The following is a 22,170-nucleotide window of genomic DNA, read 5'->3' as shown; positions in this document are numbered from 1 at the left end:
ACAATCTAATTAGATATGATTGAGACTTCTGTGAAAGGGTGTTCTCATTACTGCCCTGTCTTTTTCTCCTCAAGTATTAAACTGATGTCACCCAATGAAAAAAGGAAGTTAAAAAAAACCCCACACATTATCTCAGTGTCCTAACTTGCCCTTGTCTGGCTGTTTTTATCTGAATATTAGAGCTTGTCAAGATGTTCATTAGGAATAAGGTTCATAGTGAATTTATCTCCTTTAATTAGTTATTCATTCAGAAACAGCTCCTATGCTTCTGAACTATTTCATTATTCATAAGGATTTACCAAGTAGATGTAAGCAGTTTTGGGTTTTTTTTTGCCTAAGAGCTTGTTCTGAATAGGAGTTTTAAATACTGTTTGTCTGGTGTGCTGGTCATATATCTTCCTTGAAAAATCTTGCTAGAGGGAAAGCAAGCATGGAATGGATAATGAACTTTCAGCTTACCTTTCTTTGTGTAAGACCTTTTGCACAATGTTTCCTGGTATTGATGTGGTTTACAAACATTTTCACAGGTACATAACACATATCCATGCATACAAGCAATAGCAACCGAACTGAAACTCGGCTTACTCTTCTGTCAGGAGCTGTTCAGACAGTTCTATGAAAATCAAAATCATCACATCAACCCTCTATTCTTTTCAGTCCAAATCTTAAACAAGTTTGAAGCTATTTATGCATCAGTATGCTGTTAGTGGCAAGTCCTTTTAACCTGACCTCACGCTCCTTTCAGCCCTTCATTGCATTTTGACCTATGCCCAAACAGCAGTTCAGACTCTGCTTAATGACACAAGTGTGGCTTGGGGTTTGAAATGCCATGGACACTTGTGCATTCAGGCATTTTTCTTTCCATAGAAGCTTCAGAAATTAGTCTGATTGTCAGGAGCAAATCACTTCTTTGATGATATTTGGTGGGACATACTTAAAGACAGGTAGAATTATTTGAATAATGATGTAGTGTGATGCCCCGTCATCAATGCCATGTCTCCATCCTTCCCTCCTGCCCCATCTTTTCCTGTTTTTGTTGTTGTTGTTGTTTTTGTTGCTGTTGTTTTTGTTTTTGTTTGGTTTGGTTTGGTTTTTTTGTTTGCTCTTTGTTTGTTTTTTTATTTGTTTGGCTTTGGTTTTTTTTAATGCAATGACTGAATGTTTGACACAGTTTGGCCTTGATTCTCATATCTGATATGGGTGAGGGTGCAAATCAATGCATAGGAACTTTCAACTGTGAAAGTTTCAGATCCTGTTCTTATCCCCAGTTCACTGATAGTTGAGATCATCTTGTGGGGCATTTGTAATTTATGTGCTTTTCTAATTCTGCTTTTGTAGGATTATGATTTGGAGACAGATGTGAATAAATTGAGGTCAAAGCCAGTGCTTGACCGGCCAGAGGAAGATCTTGGACAATATGAAGCAATGTGTCCAGAACTTTCCCATAATTTTCAGGTACAATCATAGTGAGGTTTCCTTTATTTATGAATATTCCAGAATTTTAGAAATACTTGAAAGGGAGTATTGACAAGTGATGACTAGACAAGGCTATTGCAAAAGGAAACCTGTAAGTCTTATAGGACTGGAAAACCAAAGATTATGACTTTTTACTATAGTTTATTGGTGTGAATCGTGAGTGACAAAGGGAATGATGTTTGATGCACATTTGTCTGGGTATAGATTAAGTAAGCACTGTTGAATCAATTGCCACATGAGAAATCTGTCAGATAATTTGTATCCTTGCTGGCAATTTCAACAGCAATATCAAGATCAGAATGAGATGTGGAAAATAAATACTGTCAACTAGTGGTTTGAAGGAAGAGGGGAAGATTGCACTGCCACTGAGTGAAATGAACAGCTCAAATATTTTTTCCTAGTTCAGTCTGGGACAAAAAATGGACTACTGCACTCATTATAAGTCTTGGAATTTAGGAGAGCTGAATACTCTGATTCAAATATGAGTCTGGAAAAGACCACTGGTTTAATGTATCTCCTGTATACACAATATTGTCACATTGATTGTCACCATAAGTAGCCAAATGGGATTAAATTATACTCTTGTATGAAGGTGGGGTGGAGTTTTGCATGACAGATTGGCTGCCTTTACCCCGCTGTAACATTTATATTTAAAAAAAATGCCTTGCAAAATATCTTCCCTTCTTTGTTAGAACAATTGGTTTCAGTTGAGTCATTTGCGTGAGTCATCTCTAGTTGGATCCTTTTGGTTTCTCAGGACTTCTGTTGAAACAGCTTTGTGGATAGAGAAATACTGGCAGGTGGTCCATGCACTGATTTTGTTCTGGTTGTTTTATTGGTTGAGTACTGTTTTGGGGGATGTGTAAATATTTCCTCTTTTCTTCCTTGAAAGGTTTCCTCTGGAAGGAGGCACAATCTGTCTTTAGTTTCTTTTAATTCCTTTTGCTTTTTAAACCTAAAGGAGCTTGAATTGGAGTCTGAGGAAGAGAAGAGCTTGAAGGACAGGACTGAGAGTCTTCCCTCTGCTCCTTCTCATTTCATTCCAAGTGCTACTTCTGCGAAACATCCAAACTGCAGATGGAGAAACCAAAGTGTCACAGAGATGGGACCAGATCCAGATGAACAAGATTTCAAAGTTCCACTGCAGAGCTGGAGAAAGAAGGAGGAATGCAGATGGGATCAGAATGATGAAAAGAGAGTCATTGCAGAAGCAACCCAGGATACAGACTCCTGTGAAGAGGAAGATGCAGCCAGAAGTCGTGTGCTTGCTTTGCGCCCTCTCCCAAAAGATGCTGCTTGGTACAAAAAACTGTTTTACCCTCACTGTGAGGCCTCAATCAATCCTAGTCCTGGAGGGAGGCTGGAGAGCTCAGACATAGTGAGAAATCTTCTGGAGAAACACCAAGGGGATGTCCTGTTCCACAGCCCTCGCTTCTACACAGCCAGGGCCAAATGTGTTAAGTCCATACCAGGCTACAGAGACTTGGCATTTCCCGATTTCTGGGGTCACCAGCCACCTCCTCACAGCAAGCCCATGTTGGAGCGCAAGCAGGGAGTTCAAAGGTGATTGTGCTTTCATAAAATTACCACACTGAGAGTTCTCCAGCTCAAAACTGGCTTATGTAGAATCTGACTCTAACATATCACTCTACCATCTTCTTGCACTGTTGCTCTAAAAGCTTTGCTTTTATGGCTACAACAACATGTGTAACTGCACAGCTGAAATGGGACTAATCATGACATACTTCAGGGCATAACATGATTGCTTCAAAGGTCAGGAAGAAAAATCTGGTATTCCACATTTGATCATCTTTAGGGATTAGAGAAACTCCGTTTAAATAGTAGAAATCAGCTTGACTTGAAGTCAAGATTCCCTTTGAGTCAGACTAGTAGGTTTATAAGTTATGGCAGATATTTCCTCACAGGGCAAGACTGGCCACTTGGGAGGTTGGCCTTGAGTAGGAAGAACTGGGAATAAATCAAAATTGACACAATACTACAGAGAATAGAAATTTTTCAGAATCAGTCATTTAACGCAAAAGGCAACTCATAATGGGAATAGAGCAGATGCATTCTTGTTGTGGGAAAAGATAAAGTTCACCTGGAATTAGCATATGGAAGAAGTCCTTCCTTATCAGTCCTTGAAAAGAATTTCCAAAGACTCTTCATATGACTTCTAGAAGAATCTACTATATTGAGATTTGTCAGAGTGTCATTACAATTTACTGCTTTCTTTCTCCTAGGGACAAAGTCCTAGATGATGTTCGCCGCCTAATCCAGCCGGGTGATGTGATCGGCAGAACTGTGTTTGATTTGGATGAGCCCAGGTGGGTAACTACAATTGAGCACTGTAACCAGGGGCACTGTCAGTGCTGGGTGGGGTGGTGAGCTCAGTTCACTTGTACAACTCTGAGAAAGGTAAAGAAGAAATAACACAGGAGCTAAAGCCCCAGTAGAGAAAATATCTAGGAGGAGTAGGTTCCTTGTACGTGACTCCACGGAAAGGATTTGTTGTGGAAGTCACTGGAGCAGAAAAGCCTCAAAACTTTTAGACAGAGCAAGAGAATCCATACATCAGTGAGACTGTGTGGTGTCCCTGGATATGTCTGCATTGCGTGTAATGATTTGGAACAGACACAGGCAGACTGGTGCTGGGGATTATACCAGTTTCTCTGCAGTCTGAAGCAGCATTTCCCACTGAGTTTCTGCACAGCCAGTGTCATGGGCTGTAGATGTACTCTATTTTATAAATGTGACACTCACAAAAGTCTTCTGAAACCCACACATCTGGCCTTGGGAACTACTTTAAGTGCTCAGCTATGGTCAGCAATAGTGGTCTTTGAGACGTAGGGCAGGGCAGTTGAGAGGGTCCTGAATATGGAGAAGTTGCATTCAGAGGAAGGATGACTGAATTGGAGAACACTCTTTAGATGAAAAAAAGGTAAAGGACAGTTTGAGGTAGGAGAAAGTTGTGAAGTTGTTTAAGATTAACTTACAGATTTCTAAGCTATAGGAGAAGGAAACTGTATAGATGAGGGAAGGGTAAATGTGTAGTAATTGTATAAAGCTGCCTTCTGCAATGAATGAATTAATAGGAATAGCCCAGTGGGAAAGTAGTTGGAATAAAGAAAGCAAACACAAACTGTGACAAAAAGGAGTATTGGGAAAAGGAAAGATGTGATTTAGAATTACCAAGCAAGAGTAGAGAGGAAAGGTGCATCAGATAGGAGGATTATGGATTTGCTCACCTCTTGCTCCTACCCAGGGTCCTGCCTATTAAAGAAATTATTAAAGCCTATTATAGCATACAAAAGGCGCTGGGGAAAGCTTGTCTTTGAAGCAGCCTGCTATAAGTGTCCTTGCTTTGCTTTACAGCAGTTGCTCAAGCCCAGGTGCTCCAGATTGTCTGACATTCTTCTCCAAGTTTGAATCGGGAAACCTTCGCAAAGCCATCCAAGTGCGTGAGTAAGTACAGCTGGAGCAGATGTGTCCCAGCCTGCCTTCTGCTGCAACCACAGCGTGGAATGGTGGTGTTCTCCTGGGTTTGGAAAGGGCCAGCCAGGGAAACAGGTGACATGGCACAGAGCTAATCATGCCTTCCAACACCTAAATGTCAGGAAAGCAACAGGAGTAAGAAAACAGAGCTCAAAATGTTTTGACAAGACCAATGCAGTATGAGTATTTAGAGGTGTTTGAGCTTTGTGAGTTTAATGCTGTTCTCTGACGCTCAGAAAATATTAATGAATTTGATTGTATAGCCTGTTGTCAGCACGTTCACTGGCAGACATGGGGTGTTTATGACCACTGTTTTTTCTATGTTTTTTAACAGGTTTGAGTATGACTTAATTATGAATGCAGATGTCAACAGCAACCAGCATCACCAGTGGTTCTACTTCGAAGTCCGTGACATGAAGTTAGCAGTTCCCTATCGCTTCAACATTATCAACTGTGAGAAGTTCAATAGCCAGTTTAATTATGGTATGAGTCCTTGGGGAATTTGAGTAGCCTTCTGTTCACAGGAATATCTTTTTAATGCCAGAAAGGTTTTAAACTTTCCATGTCTGTAAGTATAGGGAGACTGTAAGTTTAATCTTATCTGCCCTGAAATACACTGAAAGAGTCACTTCAGATTTGTCAAAGTACCTTTGTCTATCCTCAGGAGGACTGGGGAATAAACTGAATATTGAGACCTGGGAGAGGATCTGTGGGGGAAAAAAATTGTCACTGTTGTGTTTATAGATCAGAACTGAGGAAGAATGGCACTAGAGTTGAGAAAGGTGTGAGGAAAAAAGACAATCTGTTGGAACTGAATGAACAGCATAGGATTGGAAAGTACTTCTAAGATTTAAGTAAATGTGATAATCCTCAAACAAATATTCATGTTTCTTTGGGTTTATCCAGCAAGACATCTATGACTTCAGACCTACTAAAACTTCTGTTGATATTAATGATGATAAAAAATTCTGTTCCTTGTTGTCTTTGAGGTCCTGTCACAGACTGTGGTTCAGGAGGAAGGCAGCATTGCTCAGAAATAGGCAGGGCAAATCCCAGCTTTCAATACTGATTTTAGAAGAGAAGTTATTTCTTCTGCATGGAGACTGGATTGAATTGTTAGCTGGCATGGGTTGGGGTTTTTTTATTTGTTTCCATGGAACTCTGTTAATTTACCCCAGCTCAAGACCTGACTCAGAATGTTTAATAAGTTCATAATATCAGACTTTGCATTCCTCTGAAGTCCTGTGGCTACAGCCTTTAGCATCACCAGGACAACTCTCTCAAGATCAATGTGCCTAAAACAAATAGCATTAGGAGATGGAATCACTTGTCACTTGTATGTATGAAACTGGCTGAATGAGTGACATGACGAATTATAAGGCATTTGCTCTTTAACCCTAAGGGCTGAGGTTCAAACATTCATATAAATCCCAACTGAAAATTATTTATTTTTGTCATCTTATACTACTTCCCTGAATTACCAAACAATTCAGAGTGGTGTGTCTGGTAGGAGCCTAAACATGAAGTATGTTGATGTCCTACTGTAGACCTCAGTACAACCCCTGATGCAGCCACCGGTGCCTTCACAGCCAGAGATTCAGGCTATTATTGATGGAAGGTTGTTTGTTATCTGCTAGTTTGGCTGTTGTCAACATTTATAGTCTCATTTTGTGTACCTGAAATTGTACATGACTAACATGTTCAAGCATGCAATGAAAAATATATTTGGAAGAGAAATGTGAAAATACCATCTGGAGTAAGGAGGGAGGCTAAGCCCTATCTCACTTTTGGATGGCTTGTACATGGGATTGGCTATCAAATAAATCTTCTGTGGGTTACTTCTGCTGCTCTAAGCGGGCAGTGAAGCTCCAGCTTTTCTGGTTTGGCTAAGTGAGACTCACTACCCCTTCCAGCACATGCATAACATTTACACAGACCATTGCTGTTTATTTGCCACATTCCCTCTGCACTTTTCCTGGGCTTATGCCCACACTATATTACTAAAAGCCTCCAGTTGTGATGTAGTGGCAAAGTGCCCTGGGTGGCAACTCCTGGTTACTTGTCTGGCTTGATTTTTCCCTTTTTCTCTTGGTTAGATGGCACTGTGTGACTTTCAAACCAGCAAAAAGAATACTTAGTGAAATAGTTGTGGCCAGGAGCAGAGCAAGTCGGGAAGTGCAGCCTCCACCTCTCTCCTCCCCTCTTTTTCACTGACTTACTTTACCATGGGAAATAATGGGATTTCATCTGAAGCCTGATTTCAGTTTGTTTTCTAAAATTGAACATTTCCATAGGGAAACTGGGAAGGAAAAACTGATTTATTTTACTTTTTTTAATTAAAATGAGATGGTAGACTAGTATCAACCACTGCTCTGAGGTAGTTTCCAGTTTATCTCCTTTGGACACAGAGAGAAGGGCAGGAGATGGCATTTGGGATGTTGAGAGCCCTGAATACCCTGAGCCCCACATCTCTTGTCTGATAAACTGGGCATCTGGACAGGTCTGTGACTCCCAAAACTTGCTGTGGCCCATGTCCTGGAACCAAACACAATTGTTTCTTGTATGTGACTTAGGGCACTGATTCAGGAAACAGCAATATAGAGGTTACTCCTGGGTGTAGGTGAGTTAGTGCCACCCCACAGCACAGCCAAATAAGATCTGGAAAGGCATTGCTGCTGATACACTTTCTGGCTCTGAAAGTGTTGGAGAATTTAACACAGAAACCCAAAGGAAGAAGAGAACTGAATAGCTGCTTATGGAAATATGTCATCAGTATTAATGATTTTCAAGCATCACCTCCTCCCAGCACAAGAACAGCCAAGAGAAGGCTCAGGGGGCAACTTATCAACATGCAAAAATACTTGAAAGGGCATTTTTCTCTTTCTTAAATACTCTTTCACAGAAGTGCTGCCAGCAACCATTGCTGGGCTCAGCTGTGGCTGTGCTGGGTCCACTGGAGCTGGCTGGCAGCAGCCATCCCTGCAGCCCCCAGCCCCTCACCAGGGACATGCCATGCAGAGAGCTTTGCTGTGAGGGCAGCATCCTCACCGTGCCTGTGAAAGAGCAGGCAGGTGTGTACAGCAAAGGAATTTGATTCAAAAAACTCCCTGCAGATGGGCTGGCTTCATGGAGCTGTGAGTAATGTGTACACAGCTCAGATCAGAGACAGCCTGGTACCTCAGTGCACAAAATTTTGGAGGTCAGGAAGGAGTCATCCTCTGGGATAATATGGTACAAAGATGGATGCTATTGTTATCAGCATTTGTGACACATAGAGGTTATTGACGTCTAATAGTAAGTTTAAACCCTTCTAGTTTTGCTTGCTGTTTTCTGAAGGTAGGGTATTGGATGCACCACTCATCTCTAATGCTGTGGTAGGATTAAGAGTTCAATACTAGTGCAGCCAAGCACAAAATATTGCACTAACCAAATTAAGGATCTTGTTGATGCCTTGATTCCTATTCTTTCCTTTCCTTTCCTTTCCTCTGTTTTTAAACAGAATGAAGTCCTCCTTTGTGGACAGTAGGATAATTTATTTTTTAATAAACTCCATCGAGCTCATTTCTTCTGGAGGTGCTTTTTGTACAGACATAGCTATATCAGAACAAAGCACAAGGCTTTGGGAATGTATTTACTTTGCATAAACTATCTGCATAGAAAGCACTGGCAAAATATTGTTGCTTCTTGTTTAGCCTTTCCCTTCCCACTTCTGTCTTTTCCAGCCAGGGAAGTCACATCAATTGAAAATATCTTGTTTTATTTAGGTATGCAGCCGGTCATGTACTCAGTGAAGGAAGCTGTCCAGGGCAGACCTCGCTGGATTCGGGCAGGCCATGATATCTGCTACTACAAGTAAGTGTGAATTTGGTGAATAATCTGTGCCTTCCTTCCTCCACTGTTTCCCTTCTGTTTACTGTATTGATCTCACGAATCTCTCACCACCAGTATTCCTTCTTCCAAATGTCTCTAAATTGGTGCTGGGTCCACCTTCAGAAAACAGCTCCCAGTGAGATCTCAATATTAGATGTCAGGGGAGAAACAGGGCATTTGCAGAATTCACTTCCCTAGGAGGAAGGAGGTGGAAAGGGAATGGGAAGTGCTCAAACCTTGCTGGTGCAGCCAGGAACAGAAGGAAGCTTAACCCACTGGTAGTGAAGTTGGCTTTTCCCCCTGTCCATGAAAGAATGAGCTGTATGGGATCATTGTTTTTCTGTTGCACACACTGACTTTTGTAAGAGATGTAGGAGCTGAGGAGGTAAAGAAGGGGTTAGATATACAGAGGGTCGTGTGGGAAGGGGTGTATATGTACATGCACTATATACACCTATATAATTATATATGAAGAAATAGCCATATACAAATTCATGTTTGTGTGTGAATTTATACCTTAGTATCTTCATGACCTTCCCTTCTTCTCCAAGCATCCTAGAAGGCAAATTGATCTGTGGACCATTCTGATTGGCACCATATAGACCCTGTCCTGACAGCAGAAACAGTAGGGATTAGTCTTACTATCCTATGGGAAGTTTTGTCTTTCTACTGGGGTGAGGCAACAGTGGTGTAAAGGAGGCCTCACAAGCTCAGTGCTGATATTTATGCAAGTTCCCTGTTTCAGTCTGTTTTTGCAGTGTGCCAGAGCCTTAGAAGAAAAATACTCCATCAGTCTCATCTTTAACTTGTATCTGAGCTGGAGCTTGACTCATGTGAGACATTCTCACTCAGGTTTCTCATTTTCATGCAGAAAACTGATCCCTGATTCATCCTGCTTATTACAGTCAAAGGAGACAAACATAGAGCTTCGTGTTTCAGTAGGTTGAATGCACCCCGTTTTATTTTCTCAAGGCTTCCAAAATGTTATCCACTATGCTATTTATCTTAAAAATGATGATTAAAAGGGTTTTCAGGACTAGCTTAATTGGTATGTTTTGGATTAGAATATATGTGCAGAGTTGAAGGCTGGGGGAAAGAATAGAACAAGTAGGAAAATTACAGGTATGAGTAAATGTATTTGGTTGAATGCCTGTGAGTGGGATGTCTGGGAATGATGTAGCCTGGGGAGGTGTAAGCGGGAAGACCTGCAATGGAAAAAAGAGTTTGTATGTTGAGGGTGAACAGTTTCATTATGGGTGAAGCTCACATACTGTGTAATCAAACACTGCAACTTTTGATGTTAATGAATTATTTTATCCTTGCCATACCTGTCATGACCTGAAAGCTGGGTCTGAGAATGCCTGAGCGACACGTTTTCCCTTTCTTTCTTTTGTTCTTCTAATTATTTTTTTTTCTACCATGATTCCTATTCACCAGTTTGCATCACTAGTTTCTCAGTCTCTCAGGATGCTGTAAGTGCTGCATTAGGCACTATATAAACAAGCCAAAAGTCTGATTCTTGCCACTAATACCTTGCAGTTGAAGCTCAGAGTTTGGGCTACCTGGTGACTGCAGACAGGGAAATACAAGAAAACAGAAAGGTGTTAACAGAATTAATGATCATAAATGTCTGGCATGGTAAATGGGGCTCAGGAAAAAGCTGAACTTTTCTGATGTTCTAAATGGTACTCCTTTCTTCATTAATTCTTGTGGTGAGGCTGATTTTGGAAACTGTTGTGAAACAATGGGATTTCTCTTTCTTAGAAATGGTATTTGTGTTATGTTCAGGGGTGACTGTGTTCACAAGTGGGTTTGATGAGACAATAAACCCAAACAAAGACAGTGGGCTGCCTTCCAGAACTAGCAGAGCCTCAAACTTGTGTTGACACCAAAAAATTCCACGTTGTCCCAATCTCTGTGGTAATCTTTTTTTTTTTTTTTTTTTTTTTTTTCTTGGGGGGGGTGGGGGTGAGCTGAAGGCTCAGGTTATCCTCTCTCAACCTGGAATCTGTCTACAGCAATTTGAGTAACTGTTTTATTTTGTTTCAGGTATTCTTCACTAACTTTCCTTCAGCTAATCTTAAACTTTTCTACCTCAAGAACTAATGCAGTGTGGTGCATTGGCTTCCCTTTACATGCCTGTAATCTCTGGCTTCTCTGAGTATGAGCTTCTGGTTGTGCAGACTTTACACACTGAATAACTGAGCAGTGGCTTCCCATGTCACGAACAAGGCAGCTATTGTGCAGTGATTAAACAGCAGCTGACTTCCAAGATTAAACCATGATTGTACAATTAAGCCTGTAATTAGATTCTTGTTCTGAATATACGAGAGAATAATTTTATTGATTTGGAATATTCTGTGTCTTCTAGCTGTGCATTAAATTATATGTCAACATAATCATCTAGGATAACTATACTTCTGTTGTCTCTCATAATTGTTTGTCCAAGTTTTCACATATTTTTGTATATACAAGAATGTGCATATACACATATATATGCACTTTCACCTCTATTGAAACTCTTAATTTTTTTTCCAGTGTTTATAAAAGAGATTCCCTGTCATGAGAAGTTGTATGGGGGAGGCAATGTGAAGATAGTGTGTTTGGAGTTTCTCAGATGAGGAAGAAATGGGATTGCTATAGAGATATCATGCTGACAGTGTTTTGGGGAAGAAGCTCACTTAATTTCCATTCTCCCTGGTCACAGATATCCTGGGGTCAGAGTGCACATTTTGAGGGAACCTCATCTAATTACTTTTACCAGGAGTTATTCATAAACCAGGAGTTCTTCATAAGTATGGGAAGAGTGATATACTTACAAAAGTATACAGGAACTCAAAGGTGCCCTTAATTGCTTTTGCAGCAGGGCCTTTATTGAGAGACACCTCTGAGTTGAAGGACAATGGGAGGAAAGGCTCATTGGTGAGATGTCTGGGTGAAGCAGGTTGGCTTCTCTTTGGCATTCATCTTCCCTGAAGATGGGATAGTTCACTCACAAAAATGAATGTTGTGGCACAACTGTGTCATCGTGTACCTTTCTCATATGTCTCACAAGAGTTTTTATGTTACGGAGAATATTAGCAGAGCTCTTGTCAAAAAGAAGCTGAGTGACACTTCTGCTCTATTTTATTGCCTCTCTGTGAAGTGACAGGATACACCCATGATAAACAGTTGCAGTTACTATAAGATCATCTAATTCTCTTGCTGTCTTGGCAGCTTTTATGCACTGAATAATATTCCTTTCTGGCAAAGTATTTAAGGAACAATGGCAGCTGAATGCTGAATTGGTGACAATGTGCTTGTGCCTTTGGTTTCATGGCTCATTCTAAGCATATTATCTAACTTCCAGCTTTTTCAGACAATAGTCAGTTCATGGATGGTAATGAGGTACATGGAGTGTTTTGTTCTCACTTCACCACTAAAAACTTGGCTGTTTAGTGATCATAATGGTGTCAGAACTAGGTCTTCTCTTTTCAGCATCTTTATAATCACATTAGATGAAATAATCATCGTAACATTAGCAGGTCACCTCTCAGCTCTAATGAGATCTGTGAGATGGCTGAGACACCAGTCTCATTTTGAGAGCACCTGGCCTTTGCAATATGATTGAACACCTTACAGCAAGATGGCTGTGGGAATATTATAATTCTACTGGGATTCTGCCTGAACTCTTGACAACAAAAATGCCTCAACATGGATTTGGCCCCTGAAAAGGAACTTGTGCTGTGCATTTTCCAGTTTCCAGTGTGGCAGATCCCAAAATAACAGCTGTACCCAGTGAATTGTAAAATACTGCTTTTTATTGTATGAACGAGGGTATTACTAAGGCCTATTGCACTTAATAGCCACACTTAGAGATGTAAGGAGGTCAGGAGACGTAAAATGGGGACACCAAACTCCAGGTGGGAAGTATTTTGTACCAAGGGAATGCATCAGCAGGTTAGAAGTGATAAACATTTTCAAAGCAGTTTGTTTTGAAATGGCCCAGAAAGATAGAATATTGATACTTTCTTTGGTCATTTTAGTCTAGGCCAATAAATGCTGTATTTCATCACTTAACAGTGCTTTTTACCATGCTGCAGATTGGAAGTCTAAAGAAGAGATGGCCAAGAGATACTGTTCCTGAATAGTTTGGTGCTTTTGAATTTCTCAGTTACAATTCAGCTTCTTTCCTGCCTGCATCTTTGTCCAAGTTGCTTCACTCGTCTGTCTCTGTTTTCCCATCTGTAAAGGGTGGAAAATGAGAGTCACTTATCTGCCACCCAAAGAATGGAAATAGATAAATGGGAAGCACATTTTAATTAGATAATGTTTGCAAAGATCTTTTAAGCACAAAAAATGATTGTGCAGAGTAAGTGATAAGTAGCATTATAATTATTACTAATTAACTTTTCATCACAGCTATGCTGGAAACATACTACCTGTACATTTTTTTCTGAAGAAGAACAGCAAGCAAAGTGATTTCACTATTACAAAGTGACTGAAAGGCACAGTAGATACAGCTTGCATGCCCACTGAGAAAACCACACTTTGGTCTTGTTTTTTCTTTCCAATAATCAGTGTGTTTAGCTTCTAGAGAGCATGAGAGACTTCCAATGTTTTTTTTGAAAGAGAAGACAAATAAGGTAGTGGGAAGCAGATGTTGCCAGGGTCTTTTTTCCTTCCCTTTTCCTTGCTTTTTGCTTTAGGCTCCATGCTGATATTATAGGGTGTTGTGATGAAAAAGTGGTGAGGAGCCAAAAAACCCCGTCAATCCAGTGGAGGAAAAAGGAAGCAATAGAACCATTTTGGCTTCATAGCAGTAGGAGGAGAGGGAGGCAAAGAGGAAAAATGCTATTTTTTTGGTGTTTCTTTTAAAAATATTCAGAGCTACTGCTTTGTACAATGGATTGTGAGGAGACCAGACTATATGCAGTAAACGTACCATGATCATTTACACTGCTTACACAGGGAGTTTTTTCTTCTTAATGCATGAGTGAAGAATGTTGAAGCCTCCCAAAGCCACCAATAAACTTCCTGTTGCTGCCAGATAGTTTGCTATAGACTGAAGCAGGTGCCAAGAAGTGATTCAAAAGCCTGGAGATGTCATTTCTCGGTGGGTATTAAGGTGGAACAGCAGAGACACTCAGAACAAGAATGAAATGTACTGCTAAGCAGTGCTGTGAGAATTCTGTGCATCAGTACCCATGGGATCATGTGATCTGAGTGTTCAGGAGTAAGGACCATTGACTACCAGTGTAGCATCAAGGTCAGGGGTGTCTGGTGCTGCAAAACCTCAGGGTTAAGTGGCCATTTTAGGCAGGAGAGACACTTTTGGCTTCAGAATTATGGAATATAGAGGGAGAAGCCTTTACTGGAGCATCACGTGGGAATAATGTGTATGTAAGACATTTAGGCAGTATCTGCCTGCAAAGACCTGCTTCCTCCCAGTGTGAATTTGGAGGTGAGGACTTGGAAGAACTCAGCACTTTGTGACAGTTCTTTATGTATAAGGTCATCTAATCTTCCAAGTGGCACTGAGTATAATAGAAGCTATGGAGATGAGCACTTTCCTTCTGCACTATACAAGAAAGAGTTCTTAATTATCCTTCATTGTCAAAATTAACAGGAACTATATTAAATGTCATTGTTCTGACTTTAAAGAAAGACTAGACTCTAACCCTTGATCCACCAAAATACACATATAATACCTAAGTAGATGTTTCTATATTTGCGGGTTCATTTTTTTCCCCTCTGAGTCTCTGTCCAATATTAAGGTGGTTTATTTGCAAGGGAAATGTTGGGGTTAAGAGTTCAGCTGAGAATAAAATCATAGGCCTTTTAGTTTGCCACTGTGACTCAGTGTTTCTGCACTAGCTATTGATCCAGTCTGTATCACTCACCCCACATGTTCCTGACTGTTGAATTCAGGTGAAAACCCAGCAGCATTGTATTGTGTCTCTCTTATGAAAAAGAGCTGATTATTTTGGAGAATTTGACAAGAATAATTATCTTTCTCTCCTCCCCTTTGAATAAAAATGAAGGGCAGCAAAATAAACTAGTATTGTAAAATTCAGGAGCTGAAATTGCATCTTTTGGTTGCCTCTTCTATTTTGCATTTTAATGCAACATTGATGATAACATTTGTCAAAGAAACCTCACAGTCCTTTGGAATCAGAAGGTTCAGCAACAGCATAATTGGTGCAATGTGGGAAAAATATTGTTTGAAATGTACTTATGGATGCAATTTGCTGTGAGGCTTCTCCCTAAAGTACATGATTTGTCTCTTCATCTCTGCTGAAAGAAAACTTTCCTCCTCAGCCTGAAGTCATCTCTTCATCAGAGTAAGTTTCCTGCAAGAGATCTGGTCCTGAAAGTAGACTGAGAGGTTCACTATAAGATTTTGTAGTTTTATTGAAGGCACTGTCAAGGACCTGTGCACCCTGTTAGCCCTTGATGATGCTGACCAGCTCCCCCCAGAGCTTTGTTGTATTGAGGCTCCAGCTGTCACTGCTGCGTCCCTGCTCTGCTATCAGTCCTGATGACCCAGACCCTGACACTTGGACCAACCTTCTGGCTTGACTCAGACCTGCCTCACTACCACAAACTTGTCTGATGATCTGGATGTGTGGTTGAACCAGTAGTTGAACCCGTCTGCTGTCCCCAGGCATGCCCTGCTCAGGTGCTGTGGGAGCTGACCCTGCCTGGTGAGCTCTTCTGGCTTCCACATCAAGCTCAGCTTCTCACAGGGAGCAATTGGTCCTCACTGCTCCCTGAGAGGGAGAGGATGAAGTCTTCAAAAAGGAGGGATCCGAAATAGAGGATTGTTTGGGTAGCTCACAACCTGCAAATCTTTATAAGGTCATTTCTCCTTCATGCTCAGTCTCTACCCAAACCTGCTCTCCTCCTCTTCCTTCTCAACAAAGAGCCTTTGATGGTATCTGGAATATTTTTATGTATGTCCTATTTATTATTTATTTTTGTGCCTGAAATATCACTTTTCTTTCTGTAGTGGAACTGAATAGTTGGTTTGGTAGGATATTCATATTTTCTAAATCTCCAACCTTTTCACAGAATATTTTCACATGGCATTGTTCAGAGCTGTGAATAGAAACCTGCATCTCTAAGCAAGATAATTTGGATATCTGAAGAAATATGGCAGTGTTAGCTGAATGCATTAGTTTAAATATGTCTGGATTGTGCTATATGAGCTAGTATTAGCTGGCTGCTTCTTTATTTGCATTTTCCCAAAATGAAGCAAACTGTTATTTCCCTGTGAGAGTGCTCCCATCCATCAGCAGCGTGTGACTGGCAGTGCTCTGTACTGCCATATGCAGTTCTGCCTCTTCACTCCCTGTGGGTCTTTGTGTCCTGTTGTGAATCCCAGGACACCCTGAACCTGGGGTACCACCTTGATTTGTGGTAGTCACCATGGTGACTCTGTCCAGTGGAGTTCTGGTTTCTCCAACCTTCCTTCTTTCATACAGGCTGCAGGTGCATTGCTGGGTCACTGGGTATTGTTTGGTAGTGTGTTATATTTTTGTACCTGCTCATTACTGGGATTGGATTTATTGTACTTATATGGAGCCTCTGTACAATGACTGGTTAAGTTTGGAGCCCCTCCTACAGCATGAGATGAAAGCTCATTCAGAGTGGATGCTTCTCTGAATGCTTAGTTCTCTTGTGGCTTCTCCAAATGTGCATCTAGAAGTGAAAAATATTTACTTTCCTCTTTCTTTTCTTCCAGAAACCACTACCACTGCAGGGCAACTACAGGAGGAGGCATGAGAGGAAAGTTCTATTACACACTCACCTTCAGCATCAAGTTCCCGCATAAAGATGATGTCTGTTACCTGGCCTACCATTACCCCTATACCTACTCCACAATGATGGTAATACTGACATGTCCACCTAGATAAGATAATGGTCCTGACAGGTTGGAGCTGCTTGGGTATGTGTAGATTTCGAGATGAGATAGAGGATTGTTTTCACACTTCTTCATCTCTGCAAGTGTTCAAGGCTAGGTTGGATGGGGCTTTGAGTAACCTGGTCTAGTGGAAGGTGTCCCTGCCCACAGCAGGGGGAGTTGGAACTGGGTGATCTTTAGGATCCCTTCCAACCAAAATCACTCTATGCTCGTGATGGTGTCATTGTCTTGTTTACAACTGCAGCCCCTGCCAGTTCTAAAGCCCAGAATGCTGTAGGAGAAATTCCTGTATAGGAAAATGTGGGGTACAAACCATTAGTGCTCATACCAGTCAAAATGCAAACCAAAGGTGTCTCCATTCACTTAGGGTTGCATGATTCTCCTCCTGGAGGGGTGGGAAGCAGGGGGCTAAAGCTAGTGGCAACTCAGGTGTGCTGTCTGATCCTCCTGACAAGGGGTAACAGCTCAGCTTTCAGAGCTGCACCCAGCAATACCACAGTGCTGGACCTCATCTGATGCTTTACCAACTTTTTCCTCTGCCAGCTGGAGTTTCAGTAGGCATTTGTGACACTCCCACCAGTGCTGTCAGTACAGAAACTAAAAGAATACAACTCTAAAGCATAAATTGATTGCTGAGTTGCACCAAGTTTGATTCCTTGGGAAGGATTTGTTTTCTAGGGCCTTTTCTGGCCAGGGGTGGATGGTAAGGAAATTTTCTTGGAAAGGCATCCAATGTCCTTTCTGTATAACTGGATGCAAAAGTCTCAAAGGAAGGTAGGATGAAAGAAGGTAAATGAATAGTTCTGGAAGTAGCTGTGCAAAGATGAGAAAGATGTCACTGAAAACAAAACCACACAGTTCCAGTAGATCAGTTCCCCTTCCTTCTCCCCTCAATTTCTATTATTAATACATATTCTTTTGGGCAATAAATGCTGGTGTGGGTTGGTGGAGTTTGAGCTCATTCTATTTTTTTGTTATGGGATTGGTTTGCCTACCCAGATATTAGAGACTGTGCTTTCATGGGGACAGTGTCCTCCTCCACATAGTCACCACCCTGCTTGGCGTGCCAGCAGAGTTAGGCTTAGATTAATTCCCACTCAAACAAGTCTCTCATCAACTGCTTTGCATCCCATTATAGATGCTCAAAGAAACTGCTTCCAATATTTGGGAGAAGGCCAGTCAAGCTTTCACAGTCCAAAACATGTCTGTCAGCTCACTTCTTATCAGCTTATGGGTACCAGTTACTCCTTAAAATCCATAAGGAAGAGTGTATGCTCCCATAGTGGGGTTTAACCTGTAGCCTTGAAGGCACATATATCTACAGTCTGTGGGGGGAAAAAACAAATACAGTACTGAAGGATTAGGTGGGCTTATTCACCATCATGCTTGTTTCACGTAAATGCACTGCCTCATGATTATTTTACTGTTATTGATTTCTATCTTCTGCTGGCACAAAGCAAGAGAGACTTAGAGAGTTTGTGCACTCTGGGAATTCCTGAATATCTCACTGCTCCTGAATGAATAGAATAGACATGAAAAAGATGTTATTCCTACACTTGCAGGACCAGGTCTTTAAATATTTCACTGTCTCTTCAAATGAAAAGCTCATTGAAGTTAAAGGGAATTTGCCCCAGGAAAAGTTAAAATTAACTTAGACCCAATAAGGGCCATAAAGTTGGGTAAATGGAAATTATGGCCGGGAAAGATTGATAGATTGTCATGTCCAGCTCTTTAGCCAAAGCAAATTCATTGCCTCTAATAATTCTAAATAGCTTCTTTGCTTGGGCTAATTTAAAATGTCGAGTGATGCAATATACACATTTCCATTTTACTTTAATTTCCACAGTAAATAAACTAAATCAGGTTTGTGCATCAGTAGATTGCATTTTAAAGCATTTGTCCACTAGTGAAGTGTGTTGGTTTTACATATCAATAATAAATTAAAAATGATTATGAACCCAAGGGCTCAATTAAACACATAGTGCTTTGGGGAAGAAGATAAACTTGTATATGGAGTTAGTAATTTGAAAATGTTTTTAAATATCATATATATTTAATAGTTACAGGCATATTTGCAGGAAATATACAGTGCAGAATCCTATTTGAACTGGACGCACTCTGCAGTTCATTACTTCTTGTACGTTAGTAATTACATTTCTTTTATGAACAGTAATTTATCTATTTTTGCATCACAGTGTTAATTGTTTGGATATCTAGCTGAAATCTCAGTGGCAGCTATACCCAATTAAGTTTCACTGGGTACCAGAAACATAAGTAAATGATTATATTGAGTTCTCTGTATCTATGAGAGATTGCTATATGCATTTAATAATTAAATTTACTTTATTGGCAGTATTTTAATTGTTTTATAGCATAGATGACTGTAAATTTCACTTCTATGTTTACATGGCTCTATTTCGATACTGGGAAAGCAGTCTGAAAGATGGTGAGTTCTAAGGTTTGAGGAACAGGAGGAATGTCTTGTCCCATAAATACCAGTTAAAATTTAGCCCTGAGTTGTACAGACAATAAGTTACTGTGTAAGGGTCGCTCAGTGAATTGATGTGTTTCAGTTAAAGTATTGTTAGGACAAGTGTGCCTAGTACACTATCCCTATTTCTACCAATTGAGAGACAACTGGTGTTCCACAACACTTAGCAACACCCTGCAATGGCATTACTTACACTCATCTTGCCACTTGCAATTACAGTGTAAACAGAGAACTACACATCATCTGGTGTGTGGGTGACAAGTGGCTGTTTGTCTAATGAGGCGATCAGAATTTGTTCCAGGAAGTCTTTTTTTCTAAGCTGCCAGTTCTTTTTCTCAAATTTCTCAAGGAGCTGTTGGACTTAAGAATTGTTTAAAGCTGTCATAAACTTTGGGGGTGGGGAGAAAATCTCCTTTTCAAGTAACTTCTTGGAAAGACGCTCTTCAAATTTACCACTACTGATTGTACAAAACGTTTTGCTTGGATGTAAACTTTTTGGCTACCTCTGATATGGAGTTGTCACTGAGTTTCACTGGCATGTGCTTGACAGCTAACCAATCAGTTCTATAAATGCTCAAAAATGGTGAGTTTTCTCATGTTTCTACACAACCCCTATTAAAATATAAAGAGTAGATGCTTCTCTTTTGGATTCAATGTATGCATAGAAATTTCTTTACGATAATAAGAGAAGCACCTAGGAACTGTTCAGGTAAAATCATACAATTGCTTGGGTTGGAAGGGACCCTGAAAGATAATCTAGTCCAACCCCTCTGCAAAGAGAAGGGACAACTTCAACTAGACCATGATATAAGAATAAATAATTCTGTGTAGCTTCAGTGCATTGGAATGTATTGTGAATGGCTTGTGCATATCTGTGAGATGCAAAAGATGGTGATATTAACTGGCAGAAGAGAGGAGCTGGGAAGTTAGCAAGATATGAAATTAGTATCAATAATAATATACAGCTAGTGGAATAAAATCAGAATTTATAGACCAAGAACTCCCTTATAAATCTGCTTCCTTGCTTCATTTTCAGTCCCATCTTGATATTCTGGAACAAAATAGGAACCCTAAGAAGGTTTACTGGAGGCAGCAGACACTCTGCCAGACACTGGGAGGAAATCCATGCCCATTGCTCACAATCACTGCTATGCCAGAATCTAAAAAAAGAAACGACCTGGAGCAATTCTGTAAGTAGCCAAATGAAGCATTAAAAAAGATGCTGGTGAGTTGTGCTCATGTCAGCAGTGACAATGACAACCTGTTTTGTGAATATGCTGATTTTTCTTGTCTTTCTCATTTTGGAAAAAGAAATCTAAATATGGGGAATAGCCAATTACAATGCGTTTAAAAAATTACAGGCTTGAATGGAGAAAGGAGGAGAACTGACGTCATTTTGCACCTCAAATTCCTCTTTAATTATTTGAAACAATTGTAAAGTTCAATATCAAATATTACCTACCACAAAGAAAATGTGTTCAAGTAACTAATTCAACAAGAAATTTTTTTCTTTATGTTATGTTCCATATTGAAATGATTTATGTATTTTGAATTCTAAAACTTGCAAAAAAAAAAGAAAAGAGTACAAGATAACTTGTTCCTAGCTGGAGCAGCACTTGAAGTGTTCTGGTGAAATTCCAGCTCCTGCAGTGTGCCCAGTAGATCCATCTGGACACAATATAGCTCTCTGCATTCTATCTGATACCTAACTGATGATGTACTATCTAATGGTAAATATTATAATTGCCATTTTATATCTAGAGATGGTTATTTTTCATTGTGAAAACCAAAGATTTAGACCTTCAGTGGCCTTGATTAACAAGATTAAGTTATGCAAGTTTCTGTAATCCAACAGCAAGTGATAAAAAGATTCGGATTAGCACCACATTGGGCTAGGTTCAGTTTTAGAGCCTAAATGACTAACTACTTATATCTAGGTTGAACTTTTTTCTGGAGTAAGGAACAAGGCACACACTGATTTTTTTATTTATTTTTTTAATCTCTACTCTTCACATGTAACATGGGTTGAGAACTTTGAGGAAGTGTGTGTATTTAAATTGTCTTAAGACAGTTTTGGATGTTAAGTGAATAGATCTGATTACCTCACTTAGATACTAGTCTAGCAGTATCCAAACGGATTCAGTGATATGGTAAAATTTCTCATTGCAGAATTCTCATTTCAGAGTTATGTGGAGCTATTTGAGTAGACTCCTCATAATGTCCATTCTACATGCATAAACTAAAAGAAAGCTCAAATATTGGAGCTGGTGATAATTATTGCTATCTTTTTTGGTTCAGGTTTAGTTCAGTCACTGTGGTTACGCTGCCATTACAGTGTAATCATCTGGAGCTCATACCTTTTTATTATAATAATTTTATTACAAATTGAGCTTTTACCCTGAATTAGCAAATTGATGATCATGAACATGCTTTTCTAGGTTGAAATATTAACAAAAAATAGCCAAGTGCAGGCTACATGGGAATTCGTAACATGAATGCACACACTGAGCTTTAATTGTGGAATCTGGAGGCAGTGTCAAAGAGAAAATTGGATTTTTGGTGTCGCTATTATCAGTATTATTATACATCAGTATTATTTACACTGCAGTAGCAGGTCTTAAGGGGCCAACTGAAAGAAAATAAATTGGAATATTTTATTTGAGGATTGAAGCCATCTGGAAGAGACATGCAGTGAACACTTTTTTCTCCTCAAGTGAGGAGGCCTTTCCAATGCTGGTACAAAGCAAAAGCTAGGTCAATATTTGGATTTATCAAAGCAAGGACTTGGAGTGAGTCAGTCATATGATGAGTGAATGTCCTAAACATTGAACTTAAACTTCTTTGGCTTTGAGAGGACTTTCTGAAAGGTGTGTTTCGTCATAGAAAAGCAAAAAAAGCAGTTTCAAGGAAGTATCATGATATGAATGTGACA

The 22,170-nt window shown here is 40.1% G+C and overlaps 1 protein-coding gene across 1 annotated transcript in view; it reads left to right on the top strand.

Moving 5' to 3' along the window:
- Positions 1–22,170, top strand: part of AGBL1 (AGBL carboxypeptidase 1) — a 286,378-nt gene that overhangs the window by 80,442 nt on the left and 183,766 nt on the right. Inside the window, exons 11-17 of the mRNA XM_064669024.1 lie at positions 2,438–3,039; positions 3,720–3,803; positions 4,852–4,941; positions 5,306–5,454; positions 8,736–8,823; positions 16,568–16,712; positions 20,275–20,428. Coding sequence (XP_064525094.1) covers positions 2,438–3,039; positions 3,720–3,803; positions 4,852–4,941; positions 5,306–5,454; positions 8,736–8,823; positions 16,568–16,712; positions 20,275–20,428 — 1,312 coding nt within the window. The remainder of the gene's footprint in view (positions 1–2,437; positions 3,040–3,719; positions 3,804–4,851; positions 4,942–5,305; positions 5,455–8,735; positions 8,824–16,567; positions 16,713–20,274; positions 20,429–22,170) is intronic.

This window comes from Pseudopipra pipra, chromosome 12, assembly GCF_036250125.1.
Source record: "Pseudopipra pipra isolate bDixPip1 chromosome 12, bDixPip1.hap1, whole genome shotgun sequence".
Lineage (NCBI taxonomy): Eukaryota > Metazoa > Chordata > Aves > Passeriformes > Pipridae > Pseudopipra > Pseudopipra pipra.
Note: the sequence above shows the minus strand (reverse complement) of the source record. Positions and strands in the feature narration are given on the sequence as shown.